This window comes from Centruroides sculpturatus, unplaced genomic scaffold, assembly GCF_000671375.1.
Source record: "Centruroides sculpturatus isolate CEXI.00-Female unplaced genomic scaffold, Cexi_2.0 scaffold830, whole genome shotgun sequence".
In the NCBI taxonomy this organism is placed as follows: Eukaryota; Metazoa; Arthropoda; class Arachnida; order Scorpiones; family Buthidae; genus Centruroides; species Centruroides sculpturatus.
The window spans coordinates 379,188-393,949 of NW_019385303.1; the positions used below are offsets into that span (position 1 = coordinate 379,188).

General features: G+C 30.4%; 1 protein-coding gene across 1 annotated transcript in view; it reads right to left on the reverse strand.

Annotated features, from left to right (window-relative positions):
• Positions 1–13,897, reverse strand: part of LOC111637387 — an 18,056-nt gene extending 4,159 nt beyond the window's left edge. The window contains exons 1-3 of the mRNA XM_023382860.1: positions 13,811–13,897; positions 13,655–13,736; positions 12,653–12,845 (exon numbers count right to left, since the gene is read on the reverse strand). Of these exons, the coding sequence (XP_023238628.1) occupies positions 12,653–12,845; positions 13,655–13,736; positions 13,811–13,834 (299 nt within the window). The 5' untranslated portion in view covers positions 13,835–13,897. The remainder of the gene's footprint in view (positions 1–12,652; positions 12,846–13,654; positions 13,737–13,810) is intronic.
• Between the last annotated feature and the right edge of the window lie 865 nt (positions 13,898–14,762).

Sequence of the window (14,762 nt, forward strand, 5' to 3'; positions counted from 1 at the left end):
TTTAAATAATTAGAATACAAAATTAGTTTATCTTTGCAATAAATATATGTGACTTTAATATAAATCATTGTTAAAAATTATAATACCAATAAAGTATGATTAAATATAAACTTTTGTGCAAATTCTTATAGCTTTATAAACATCCTCATAATTTCAAAAAAATTATTATTTATGAAAAAACTTATATCTGGCATAATTAAAATTTTTAATAAATATCAACAGCTTACTTTTAATGCTTTTATTTCAAGTAAGTAATAAATTAAATATCCCAAAGAACACATTGTAGCTATTACAAAAATTAATATCTCATCTTCTCATTCATATTTTTTTAATAAACTAAGCAATATTGAATACTGAGCCTTTGGTATTATTAAAAGTAAATAAGACTTGGATCCCAGGAAAAACTATATTGTCACATCACATAAATCACATTAGCACGAAAAATGATATAGCACTACAACAATATATTTCCAATTAAAATCACCTTACGAAAATAACCCATTTTACCCCTCTACATCTTACTCTGCTTTAGTTTTACATAAAGCCCCAAAACTAGAAGAGAACAAAGAAAAAAAATAATCATCCTAATTAATTATACTCATTATTTAACGAGCTACTTCCAAGCACAAAGTCTTGCAGTCTTTGCCATTAATTACTTTAGCTCTCAAACTCCTTTTGTATATCCATGTTTTCTCTGTAACCTTCTAACCTCTTTATCCAGCAACCTCATCCTCTCTCATCTTGCTATATTCTCTTTACTATAAGCTTCTTGACTTGGCATGATAGTAATTTTTCTGTCCTGATATCTCTCCTACGTTCCTCTATCCTAGTCCACAGTAATCATTTTATGGTTCCTATTTTATTTCTCTATATATACTCCCACTTTGCAACTCTCCTCTCTCCTTTGATATCCTGTAAGTACTTGAGAAAGCAATGCTTATATTTTTACTGGAACAGATTAAATTTACAGACATTCATTCTCATCAGACCAAAGTTAAGTAGTGAGAAATTCAAAATCTAGTGGAAGAAAAACAAAATTTCTGCCAGGTACCATAATCTAATCTCACTCAGAGCTAATGGCTCCCAGTCCAGATCAGGAGAAAAACAGATGATGGCAGGAGGAACTTCACCCAGATCTCTCAATCATCCGCTTTTTGTGTGGACAATTAGCTTTTCGAGTGATGCTCACATCCTTTGTGTTTGGTATTTGTCTGCTTTTTTATGCCAATGCATCCAATTAGCATTCTTTAAAAGCATTGTTTCATTTTATTGACACGCCAAGTAAAAAAGTCACTGACTGACTATATGTACAGGAATCACAGTTGATAATTTTCAGGAAATGATATAGTAATTTGGAATATATTGTTCAAAAGAAAGTTGTTTTCTTAGAAAGTGTGCAAAATTTCAGATTTTTCTAAAAAGGAATTGCTGAAATATAAGCAATCGAAAAGTACAAAAATTGCCAAAAAAAGCTGTTTTCTTTTTTCCCTTCATTTGGTATTGTAAACACTCCTAGAGAAAAACTACTGGGTCTAGAAAGCTCAAATTTTAAACTTAAGCCTCTCTTGTTACAAATGAAATGTTGGCGAAACATCCAGGTCATAGGTCAAAGTTTGCGGGGTTTTTCATAGAACTATTTTACTTTTATCGCTTAATTTTATGCTTGTAAGGATAAAATATCATTGAAATGAATGATTTTTATTCAAAATTTTATCCATCATAACAAAACATCAAACGTTTTTACATCTCAGATGTTTTTGTTTGGATATCTTGTTTTAATAATAAAAACTTTTTCTTTTGAAAAATTCACAGTAATACTACAGCTTTTTTTGACGTACATTGGATGATTTGTTTCCAAATGTCTTCAAGGGCTCGAAACCTGCAAAGTTAAACAAAATGATAACTGCTTTCCATTAACTATCTTATATAGAAATCCATATTTTTAAAATTTTGCAACATATTCCCTGCTTTTTGCATAAACAAGAAGTTTTATATGCACAAACCTTAATAACAACCAAAAAAGATCAGCAATTTCCAACATTTAACATTGTGTCTTTCGGTATAGATTAAAGTTAACTTTTTTATTAGATTTATCTTATTTAGATTTATAAATCAATTTTATTGTTTACAGAATAAATGAAAATTGAAGACAGAAGGCTTCGCCAGCTACTTGGGAATTTTGAAGGCATTTTTTTTATTCTTATCATTAATACTGTTTATATATAACTTTGTATTTTGTACCGAATAAAACTTTTGTAATCTCTATAAAATATTTCATTACAAAAATTATTAGATAATTTCTATTTTTTAAATATGCTACAGAAAATGATTAAATTTATTCTAAATGTCATGTTAAATCTTGTCAACAGTAAAATTTAATGATAATTTAAATGAACAAAGTTGGACCTGTCAGTAAGTTCTTGTGATCCAATCAACAATCACACTTAGGTATTTAATTGAAGTGATGTTACTGAAACCTATCAGTAGGCTCCGTAGACTGACAATGGTAATGCCAGCTAGTTATGCTCATTTTGAATGATACACTCTAGTTCACGTTTCATAATACATAATTGAAAAAAAGTTATCAAGCTTCATGCTTTATTAATTAACCCATTCTAGACAAGCGTCTTAGTTCTAAATTATGCCGCTAAGGCGATCAGCGCCAGTCGCAAAAACTGGTTTTGTCAGTTTCGGATCATAGTTACACATGGGTCTTGTCTTTATTCAGTCTTGGTTAATAATGGAATGCAGTAAATGCATATCATTTGTTTATCATACTGTCAACATTGTTGAACTCATTACACATTAAATAAAATGGAATGTAGCTCGTGTGATTTAAATTATACCAGTACAATACAGTACTTGTGTTTTCTATTCATAATTATAAATTATAAATTCTTTGTTCAAAATTATTAGTTAAAAGTGAAACTAAAATAAATTTATAAATAGACACCATGCTTAAAAATGAATTGTTCTATAAAAAAATTAATATTGTAAGATTATCAGATGGAATTATTAAAATTTGATATTTTCCCACTAAGAGAATGCTATTATTAGTAGTAATTGAACATTCTATAATATGCATAAGTATATAGCCTAAAAAACATTACTGTTTGCATTAATTATAAATTCATTACTCACGTGAAATATGCAACCATCATATTATCTGGATATTATTATTTTGGAAAGGATACTTAGAGAAAAACACAGGGTTCAAGACTAAAACCTCCTCTCACTCAGCCAATTATACGTGGAGGAAACGTAATGTTTGTTAGGGGGACCTTCTTGGAAAGTTTTTCTTTAATAACTATAACTTTGCAATTTCTAAACAAATTATAACGTACTACATAATTGCAGTATAATTTTTTATATGCAGTATTTTTCAACATTAAATAGTAACATATTTGATATTCTTCTATCCCATAAGGGCAGATAGAACCAAACCTCAAGATGTAATTTTTATAATAATTAAAATATCAAGTGGTTATAGTATGGACATAATCTTATTGTTCCTATCCAGATCTATCTCTGATAGTAAACAATATACTAATATTGTCAATGTTGAAAAACTGGTACAATACTATAGAGTAGGGGTCCGCAAAGTGGTCGATAAGAGTTCTCCAGGGGTCAATTAATACCAAAGAGTATCAATTAAACTGTGTAGGAAAAAATAGAATATTCCAATAAAAATTCGAAATACGGATATGATCAACATTATTACTGACTATCCTAGTTATAACTTGAGTTTTGCCTTAGCCTATGCCACTTTAAGCATGTGTTACTCTGTTTTCACGCATCTGGCAACTGTACTAGAGTTGCAAACATGTTATGAATGCTATTTTTCATTATACACAGACATATGTTGCACTGTTACACTCTAGTAGGATTGTCATTTAAATTTAAATGTAGATATTTTGTCCTTTACAGAGAAAATATCGGAATATATCGAAAAACATTAATATAGTATTAGGGATTATAAATTTACCGACTTTTTCATTTACCGGTAATTCGGTAAATGAAAATTAAAATACCGGTTTACCGGTAAATTTTTTTCCTGAAAAATAAAATTAAGGTGATAAAAAATAAGTACAGTGGAACCCCGGTTAACGAACGTCCTGGTTAACGACCAAATCGGTTAACGAACTTTTATTTTGCAAAAATTTTGTCTCAGATAACGAACAAAATTCGGATAACGAACGTAACGGTATTTTGTGTCAANGGCAGCAGAAATAATATATAGTATATAATACCATTTTTTTTTAAAAATAACTTCTCAAGAAACTTAAATTATTTAAAGTCTTATCTTCTAATTTTGATTTAATTTTTGTACAAAATAATCCAGATTAGGTTAGGTTAGGTTTCTAGACTTTTTCGGACAGCATCTTTAAGTAATAAAAATCTTTCCAGCATGTTTAGTAAGCTATTGCACAATCTAAAATTAAAGTTAGTTCTTTTGTGAGAGTAATGAGGATTCCTCAAGAAAATAAGGTTAGAATAATACATATTTTGCACAAACTTAAGGCATAATATTAGAATCTTGTAATAAATATTTGTATTTAATTATTTTAAACAGTTGTAAGAAGTAAAAAATGTATTTAAGGTTCAAATTTTAATGTTATTTTACAATAATAATATTGCATTAATGTCCTGTCATAATGTGGTGTATTCAAAATTGCTATTAATTTAAAAAATACGTGAAATATTTACGTATTATTATTTTTAAATATTTAATTTAAAAAAGGATATTCACTTACTCTTTAAGAAAAACGTTGATTGTAAAAATTTTAAACCTTTAAAAATCTCAAAAAACTGCAGCGCACAAATCACATATACTAACTAGAGCTTTCTGTACAATTTACAGTGCCTCTCAAACCCAAGAAAGTTTAAATTAAAATTAAACAAAAAATACGAGTATCTCACATAAAATTAATGATTAGGTATATTGTTGCTTACACTTACCTGTTTTTTATTTATTTTTTTATTTTTTCAATGTCCCTTTAGCCCTTTTAAATACTGTATCTATAAACAGATATTAAACACAATATTTTCTTCATAAAATTTTCTAGTATGGATTTTTCATTTACCGAATTACCGGTAAATTTCAAAAATTTACCGGTAAGTTTATCAAATGTTTTTTTTATCAATTTATCGGTAAATCGGTAAACCGGTATACAATCCCTAATATAGTATAACAAGTATATAGTATAACAAGGAAAAAACGTTACAATTGTTCAAGCTCAAACAATCATTATGGCCTTTTAAGTAAAAATGGAGCTATTTAAATCTTCAATGGCATGATCCGATATTAAATATTTTTCAAACTTGCGAGTACTAAAAGAAAATGAAAAGATTTCCGAACGTGATTTGAAGATATATATTAAACATCGTGATAAATTAAGAGAAGACTTTAAGCACGTTTCGAAGACTCGGAGAATATGCACGTTCCCGAATGGTTTGCTAATCCATTTGATGTAAAAATAAACAAAGGTAGTGAACCTGGCTTAGAAGATGAACTGAGTGAAATATGTGTAGATTTCGAAGCTAAAACGTTGTTTAAAATTAAAAACCTCAGTGAGTTTTGGAGCAATAACAATATTTCCTTAAATATCCCAGGTTAGGAGCAGAAGCCGAACCTTTCTTACTCGCATTCCCAACTTCATACGTGGTTGAAGCTGGTTTTAGTCACGCGAACGCAATTTTGACAAAACAGAGGAACAGATTGAACTTGGAAAACCGTGGTGATTTGCGAGTAAAACTTACCAATTTTCAACCGAATATCAATAATCTTGCTGCTTCTCTTCAGACACATCCATCCCACTAATATCAACTATTTTAATAAAAAGGCATGTCTACATATTTTTAAGGCATTCAGTAGTAGTTGCAAAATGATAGTAAGAGGTTTTTTTCATCCAATATAACTTATGTTTTCAAATATAAGTGTGTATTTTATGTATTATGACGCGTACAGTTTAAGAACTATAGGCAAATTTCCATCTATCCATAATTTTGCTATTAATTTTTTGAGATTATAAATCAATGGAAAATATCTCCTTTTTCTGTTAATGTTATTGGGTGGATTTTATAAGATATGAGAACTATAAATTCTTTTATTTGGTTGTTATGTGGATCTCCTTATCGCTTAACATTAGAAATGCAAAAATGCTTTAATGTTTTTGTTAAATATTTAATCTGGGGGTGGATAAGAAGGCAAATATTCTATAAAGGTGTCGACGAGATAAAAAGTTTGGGGACCCCCTACTATAGAGGTTTGATTCATTTAGCCTCTATATTCATGATTAGATTAATTCATTGCATTAATTTCCACTGAAGTAATATTTGAGATGTAATATTAAATAATGTTAGCAGAAAACAAATTACTACAAAAAAAAATCTAGTTAAATAAATAAGAATATACCAAATCAAATAATAAGTTAAGTTAAAACAACTTTCTTACATGGATACTGGAACGTATATAAATTAACAATCTTAAACCTTAAAAAGTCCAGTATTAAATATTTAATACTGGACTTTTAAGGTTTAAGAATGTTAATTCAAATAATAAGCACAAATAATTAAACTTTAATGTCNAACTTTCTTACATGGATACTGGAACGTATATAAATTAACAATCTTAAACCTTAAAAAGTCCAGTATTAAATATTTAATACTGGACTTTTAAGGTTTAAGAATGTTAATTCAAATAATAAGCACAAATAATTAAACTTTAATATCATTAAATTCCAAGTATATAAATTAATAACAAGTTTACAATTCAAATATATGTTTATCATTACTCAATAAGAAAAGATTTCACATAAATATCAGAAATATCAAACAAAATATCCCTCAGAATTTATTGAACTTACGATATTCAAAGCAATGTGCTCTTGTTCTCCTGTGGAGGGTTTTGATAATGTTCTGGTAATTTTAACATCCTTTCTCCTCTTCTTACTGGAAGTAAATACTCGTTGAGGCTCAATGTTTTTCTTTGTTGATATTTTTTGTTTCATTAAATTCTGTTCGTTAATATTTGTTCTAATTGTCTCTAATGTAGGCTTTCTGGGTTTCAACAGTCTCTCTAAACCTTCAAATTCTTCTACAAATTGTAAATTTTCAACTAGTTTTATAATATTGTCTATGCGACATAGCACATTTTCCCTTTTCAATCCAATTTCCTATTATTGTTTAATGTATTTGGTTCATCATTATGTATATTCTTGCCTAGGTAAAGGTCAAATAAAACTTTTGTTTTTCTTTCATTATTATTCTCCCATATAAGAAGTTCTCCCTGCTGTCCTTCACACTGTTTTGAAACTGACTCAGCTCTCAGTTGGCAAACAAGATGAATGTGTTTGCACATATTGAATTTGATAGCTGAATTAATGCATGTGCATGTGTACAGTACACATGAATGCAAGATTTACACTAATTACATACTATTTGACATTCACAATTTTCTTTTACCGTAGTAACTGTATAGATATCGGATCCATTTGATGAAGGAATTTTCCATATGTTATCCTCTTTTATAACAAGATCTTTGCATAAGCTTAAGCTAGTTTTGTGCCTTTTTCTCAGATCAGAAAACTTACTTGTTACTTTTCCTTTTATGCATGACAATGATTCTATGATACATCTTATCTCTTAAAAAAGTCATTAAAGCGTGAATGACTTTATCTAGACGCTTTACTCTCATTGCAAATATATGTGTTTAATGCACTTATGCATAATCTCTATGTGCATATTTGTATTTAGGCCACAATGTAGTCTGTAGCAATAAGCCTAATATTTTGCAGTTTTCATATAGTTTTCTTTGAAATATTGTCCAAAACCAGTTGTTTCAGGATCATCAACTAACTTTATCACTGCTGTGTCTGAAATTAATTTAAATGTTTTTTCATCTGTTTTTTGCATCACTGATTGTATGATTTTATACACTTCAGTCTTCTTCTCTTTAGACTTTATTTTATATACGTTCATGCATGGTCAATATGTCACAAACAATAAAATCTTTGAGCAGGTTCCCTCATAACATGCATCTAAGCATTGAAAAATGAATCAGCCATATCTGACACATATGTTTGGCGACAAGGAGCTTACTCGTTCTTTAATCTTAGAATAAAAGATCTGTAATGTCTCCTTGTCAGTTCTGTTACTAAACAAAAAAGTACACATATCATCAATTATCATCAGTTGATATTAATTCAAAATCATAAGCATTAAGTCCATGGGGCCCATCAATACACATAGTATCATTTCTATATTTTTCTAACATAAAAGCCTGACCATCATTCATAATAACTAGAGCAGTCAGATTCTGCTAAATGAAGATATTCTTCACATTTCATACTTTGTGTGTTGTTTTATAAATCAAATCATCTCTGCCGTCTCTCATTTCATTCATCCAGGGGCCATATTCTGGTCACTGTTTCTGGTCTCTCGTCTCTTGCAAGCCAGTCGCTGATTGGCTAATCCAAATGATTAGCCAATCAGCGACCGGCTTGCGAGAGGCGAGAGACAGTGACCAGAATACGGCCTCAGGTGTCTACACTTATTGAATCATTTGGATGTTTTACAGAATTTGATGACAATTAGAAACTACTCTCAATATTATCTAGATCCTTTCTGGTTAATAAATGAAGTCTTTGTAACTCTTCTAGTGTTGACAGGCTGTCTCTGGCTTCCTCTATTATGGCAGTGAAAGGTTTCCTCGAAGAATTTTTTGTTTCTAATGTCCTGTACTTCTTTCATTCATTGACAAAACTGTGTGACATAAATTATGTCACATAATTTATTTTGATGGCCTACCAGCTGCAGAGTGAAGGCAACACACTTTTTGTTATCTTTTATGGTCACTTTCATTTGAGATGGACAGAAACCATCAATCTTCATGCTTCCGGTAAAACTCTATCCTTGTTATAATCCTTTTTATGCTTTTCTCTCGTGTGTTTGCTTAAACTTTGTTTATATTTATATTTTAAGTGGCATATAGTGCATTGCATTATTAACCAAGACTGAACAAAGACAAGATCCACAATTGGCACTGTTCGCCGTAGCGGCATAATTTAGAACTAAGATTTACCAGGGCTCAAGACATTTGTCAGACAGATGTCGCACAGCAATAACAGCCTGTGAGTATTGTATAATAAAAAAATATAGTCACAAGTGACACCGTAATAGATCCTAGTATCTGAGATAAAAGTGCTTACAAATTTTATCGATGGATAGATTAATAAAAAGCCTCTAGAATGATCTAAAGGAATATACTTTTAATTATAGAGACCGTGTACAAATCACAACTGGCATTAACATTACATGGTTAGTGGCATCAAATATCAATTGATGCCATTGTATATCATTTGGTTATTTGAAACTGTCCAAAAATTATCTCAGAACTGATACATATTTTTATTAGACAATAAATGATTATTGTTTACAGCAGGATGATTCAAGTCTTTATAAGAAACACACTTTTGATATAGATATATACACAGTATACGCGCAGCCTGTTAAGATCTTTTCACGTATTTATATATGCATTCAATTAAATAATACTTGCAAAGATTTCATAACGTGATGTAAGTGACTGCATAGGATGCGAGCCCTTGACCTTTGTAGAGAGACACTTCAGAATCACACTCTTTACGTTCAAAGGATTATTAAAAATAGATAACCAAAATACAAAGAAATCTGATACATTCCTGCCGGGTTCGAAACCATGATCCTTGGATTAAGAGACTAATGCGCTATTCTCTGCACTGTAAGAACACTTTTACAAAGAATAAATCACTTTCATAACTCAAAATCATGAGTTAATTATATTTGTACAGTAGCATACAGATAAAAAATATATATATACAAGTAGACCCTATAACACGGTAGATAATTCCGTGTTATATGAATTCCATGTTGTATGAGTCACTTAGATTTTACAAATACGTGAGCCATTCACAGCCCAGCCATTCACAGATTTAAGTGACTTGTATAACATGGAATTCATATAACACGGAATTATCTACCGTGTTATAGGGGGGTCTACTGTATAGAGATATATATTACCATTTGTGAGATGACATTTCGATAGGAATTTTGTTAGGTTTATGCGACATAAATGCTCCAAATAAGAAAAAAGTTATCGCCGATGAGAGGAGCACAGAGATTATCAACCACATATTGAAAGTCATAACAATCAGCATTATCAGGTAACTCAGGACGGTCTGAATGACATGAAAGATTGTTTGAAATAGATGATATTTAATTCTGAAAGTATAAAAAATATAGGGGAGATCGGGGCAAGATCGGCATGTTAAGCTTTACTTAAATTTTGTGTAATAAATACTGCTGTAAACTGAAAAAAAAGCTTTGCATATTGTCTATTGGAATGTTACCTTACTATAGAACTGGTTAAAATCAGTTTGGAAATAAAAATAATTAAAATAATTACAACTTTACAAGAAGAGAGAAATTGACGAAGTTGCCCCGGGTATAGGGGCAAGATCGGCAACTTCTCTCTTTTTGTAAAGTTGTAATTATTTTAATTATTTTTATTAAAGTTGCCCCTGGTATAGGGGCAACAGTAATGGGGCAAGATAGGCACGTATATAAAATTATGTTATTAACAATGTATAAGTTGGAATTCACTATTAAAACAAAGAAATACAAATCCAACACCCATTTAATATTATTACAACGAAATGCAAGTTCAAAGACATATATACATGAATAACAAATGCAAACATGTTTTCATTTATCATCTGTTTGATTTTTATCCTTTGCTTCTAATGTGGCTTTATGTTGCCGATCTTACCCCGCTAGTCATGATTTCGAAACATTAAGTACAACCCTGAGAACAGAATGCCAAGCCACGATCTGGCCACGTGAATAAGTTGAAGTTACATCCTTCTAACAGGAAAAGTAACTTTCGTTATCATGGAATTATAACAAAACCTGCCAATTCAATATAAATGGAAAAAAAATATTATATGGAATTGAACGAAAATGAAAATTTGCTTGATAATTCAACTACGCTTGTTGGAGAACAATAAAAACACTACACTCAACAAGCCACCAATAAAACTCAACTGCCTAACCTATAACCAAAGTCTCCTTTTAATTTGTTTTTTAAAAAAAGCGCTTGACAAACTTGCCCCGCATGCCGAAGTTGCCCCGATCTCCCCTATATTATATCAAAATATTATTATTTCGGTAAAAAATAATTTTGAAATTTAATACTAAAATAAAGTCTATAAATATATTCATAATTCCTTCCTGTCTGTCGTCATGGCTGCCTACAGGTAAGTGTAAGTGCCCATGATCTCGATTACCTCGTGATGAAAATACATAACGGAGGAGCATTTTCTATGAGATCAAAATTTGCGAGAACCACACAAATTGCTACAATAAGAATGCTGTGGACACTATGCACGTTATACTTAGTAGCCGTGTAGAAAGCGCTGCGGTCGTTTTCAAGATGGCGGCGTTCATAATATACCGTAGGAAAGAGCCGAACCGAACAGTTTTGTCGTCCAATCTGATACCTGGCGCTCTTGATTCAACATTAATTAGAAAAAAAATTCTACAGGCTTTTAACTCTACGGACTCATTTTGGAGCACGTAGCACTTATACGTTAATTTAACAAGTAATCGTTTAATTTACAGACTTAACATGTACTCTATGCGTCATGATCACTAAGAAAGTCTTTTTTTAATACTCATCACATGTTCAACTGGATCTGCATGTTCATCACACTGATACAACTGTATAGAGAAGGATAAGGCCCAATAAGGCTCGTCAAGAACATCTATAATAGACATTTGGATGTTGAATCTGTAAAAATGTTAGCCTGTCATTCTGGAGTTTCGAGATCCCCAGGAAGTTTTCATAGGACTCTAACCATACAGCTGCTATTATTATAGGCCTAAACGAACCCATGATGGGCATAACAGTAATCCCTTATAATTCCATTTGTGCGAAAAGCGTTACAAAAAAGACCATTCAGGAGAAGTTTATGAACAAGTTTTACAATATGGCTTAGTCAAATATAACAGAGGATTTGAACGGGTCATGTTGAATGGATTCACATTGTGGTTAAAATTATTTAAGATACAGATTGAATTCGAATTGCATTTCTCGAAGAAATAGAAAAAATCTCTCGCATTTTGAATTGCTCTTAAAAATGGAATTAATTGTCTTGTAAAAACAGCCATTTATGATTTATATTTAACAATGATATAATTGAATACAGGAACGTTGGTAAAATATATGGTCTTTAGTAAATTTTGATACCATAGATAACGGTCTGCTATAGCTTCTGACCACTATCTCTCCAATATGAAGAAACATGTCTCGTATATAGTAATGTAACGATCATGCATGGTAAATTCTGACATGGGAGACTTGTATTCCAACTCGATCTATACCCTAATAATCAATCATGGTGTACTTCTAAACAACAAGTATCTGATTCATTTTGTTGTCTAGAAGCATCTGTGAGCAGTACAGGTCACGGCATCGTTCTTATTCTTCAACACGCTGGTCGTAACAAGAGTAATTGTAGAATGCCATGTATTTGGGCAGCAGCACATTGTCTTACAATATGTTGCTTGTCTTGGAATTAGTTCTTATAAAAATGATAATATGTTATAATTTTACCTCTTCCAATCCTGAACAGAATATCTTCTAACTTTTGCGATAATGGCTTTCTCAGAAGTGATCGATGGAGATTCTTTCCTCTTAAATATTCTTTCATTATTTTCGAGTAACTGTAACACGCGCTTTCGGAAAATCTTTATGGTTTCATACAGTAATACCATTAATGATACCATTAAGCAAATACCCAGCATTTCTATAAAAGTATAAAAATACGTTTTCAATTTAGAAAATAGGCTAATAAATATCTAAAAAAAGTATTTAAAAAAATAATATTTAAAAATAAAAATAATAGCGAGGTTGCGACCGAAGTTTTCATCTCTGAAACGTGAACGTCGAGCGCCACTTTACAAGAAGCGGAGCCCGACGTTCGACGTTAACGTTTTAGAAATGAAAACTCCGGCCGCAACCTCGCTAATATTAAATATCATATACCGATATTTTATAAATTTCTAATATACAGGGGGACCCCAAAAGTCTATATATATATTTAGATTTTCCAATTAAGCGATTGGATAACATGAGTTGTTCTTAAAGTATGTCTCTGTTAACTGACTTTTAGACTTACTTTTTACATTTTAGGGGTCTTTTATCATTACCCAAGCTTTGTTAGTCTTTTGTCTGTCTAATCTGTGTTTATTATTATAAATACGGAAATGTTTTATAGATATTTTTGCTCTCGTTACACAGAAAGGGCTGTTAGTCGTTTGTCCAGATCTTCACATTTACGGGACTTGTAAAGCCTGAAAAACCCGTGGCTTGTGGGCCACTTATTCTTTTCTGCAAGGCATCTTTAGTGCTGCTCGAAGCAGCAATCTAATGGTCTATTCCTTATGAGTTTATAGAGAATGCATATATAAGTGCACGTGTAAATAGGCATGTACAGTATAAAGATAAATAAACACACGGGAATAATTTAATAACATTATTATAATCATTTAAGTAAAATATGGAGTAGGAAATACTATAACATGCAATATTTATAATTAAATGGATAATACTTACCTTCAACACTTGATATGGAAAGATTATAGAAGAGCAAATTATTCACTTTATAATCGAACACCAAATAAGATTTAGCATTCATCTAATATATAAAAATAATTATAAAACTGTTGTCTAATTATAAAATCTTTTGGAAATAATTTAAAATTAACTTACTGATTGTTCCGTAGAAGACTCCATAGTTACTTCTCTTTAAAGTTCTTATCTATCTAATAATATTTACGTTTGTTTGAAGTGTATCGATCAGAGGTCAATCAATATTTTAATATAAACATAGTTAATTCGATGCTTAAATAATGTATTTTATATTTAATAATTATATTGGTTAAAATTAGGATAAAATAATAACATTGTGTTAAAATTTTTATAAAAATGTATTTTAAAATTATTAAATTGATAAAATAAATTGTTTAGCGAGTAATGAAAAGCCTCGTATATACAATAGCTTAGACCCTGTTTATAAGTAGGAAGCCAAACACACGTGGTCTCTTGATTCATGCGGTAGTTTTAAGTTATATTAAATCTATCTCACCGTACGATATATAACATTTTGCAATGTCTAAATTCTCTAGAATGTAGCTAATAATAGTATAGCGACAAGTACAGTATATCTACATACTACTTGTTCAACTCTGAAGGTCTTAAAAGAGCGAGGCCCCTTGTAACTGCTGAAGTCCCCACCGTCCGAACCATTTGTTCTGGGTCTCACGTAGATTTAATAAATAAATATAAATTCAACAACGAGTTGCCTAACTTTCCCTGCAAAGTCTTTATAAAGTAAGTTATAACTTATATTATAAAGACTTTGTAACATAAAATGGATTTTTGAGATTTTTCAGATGATCACCATAAATTAACACTGACAATAAATGAATATTTTTTTGGCTAATGATGATTAATAGCTTCCATTAAATCAATTGACACTGATATTATTGTAGTCTTTCTTTGTGACATTACTTAAACTAATACCTAATTTTTATTTCTTTCTTAAAGATTTAACGCATTCCTAAGTCTTTCCATGAGATTATAGCAATGACTGAGAAAATTCTATAAAATATATGTTGGCTACTTTCAATAATGAACATTAACGAAATAAAATTTTTAATTC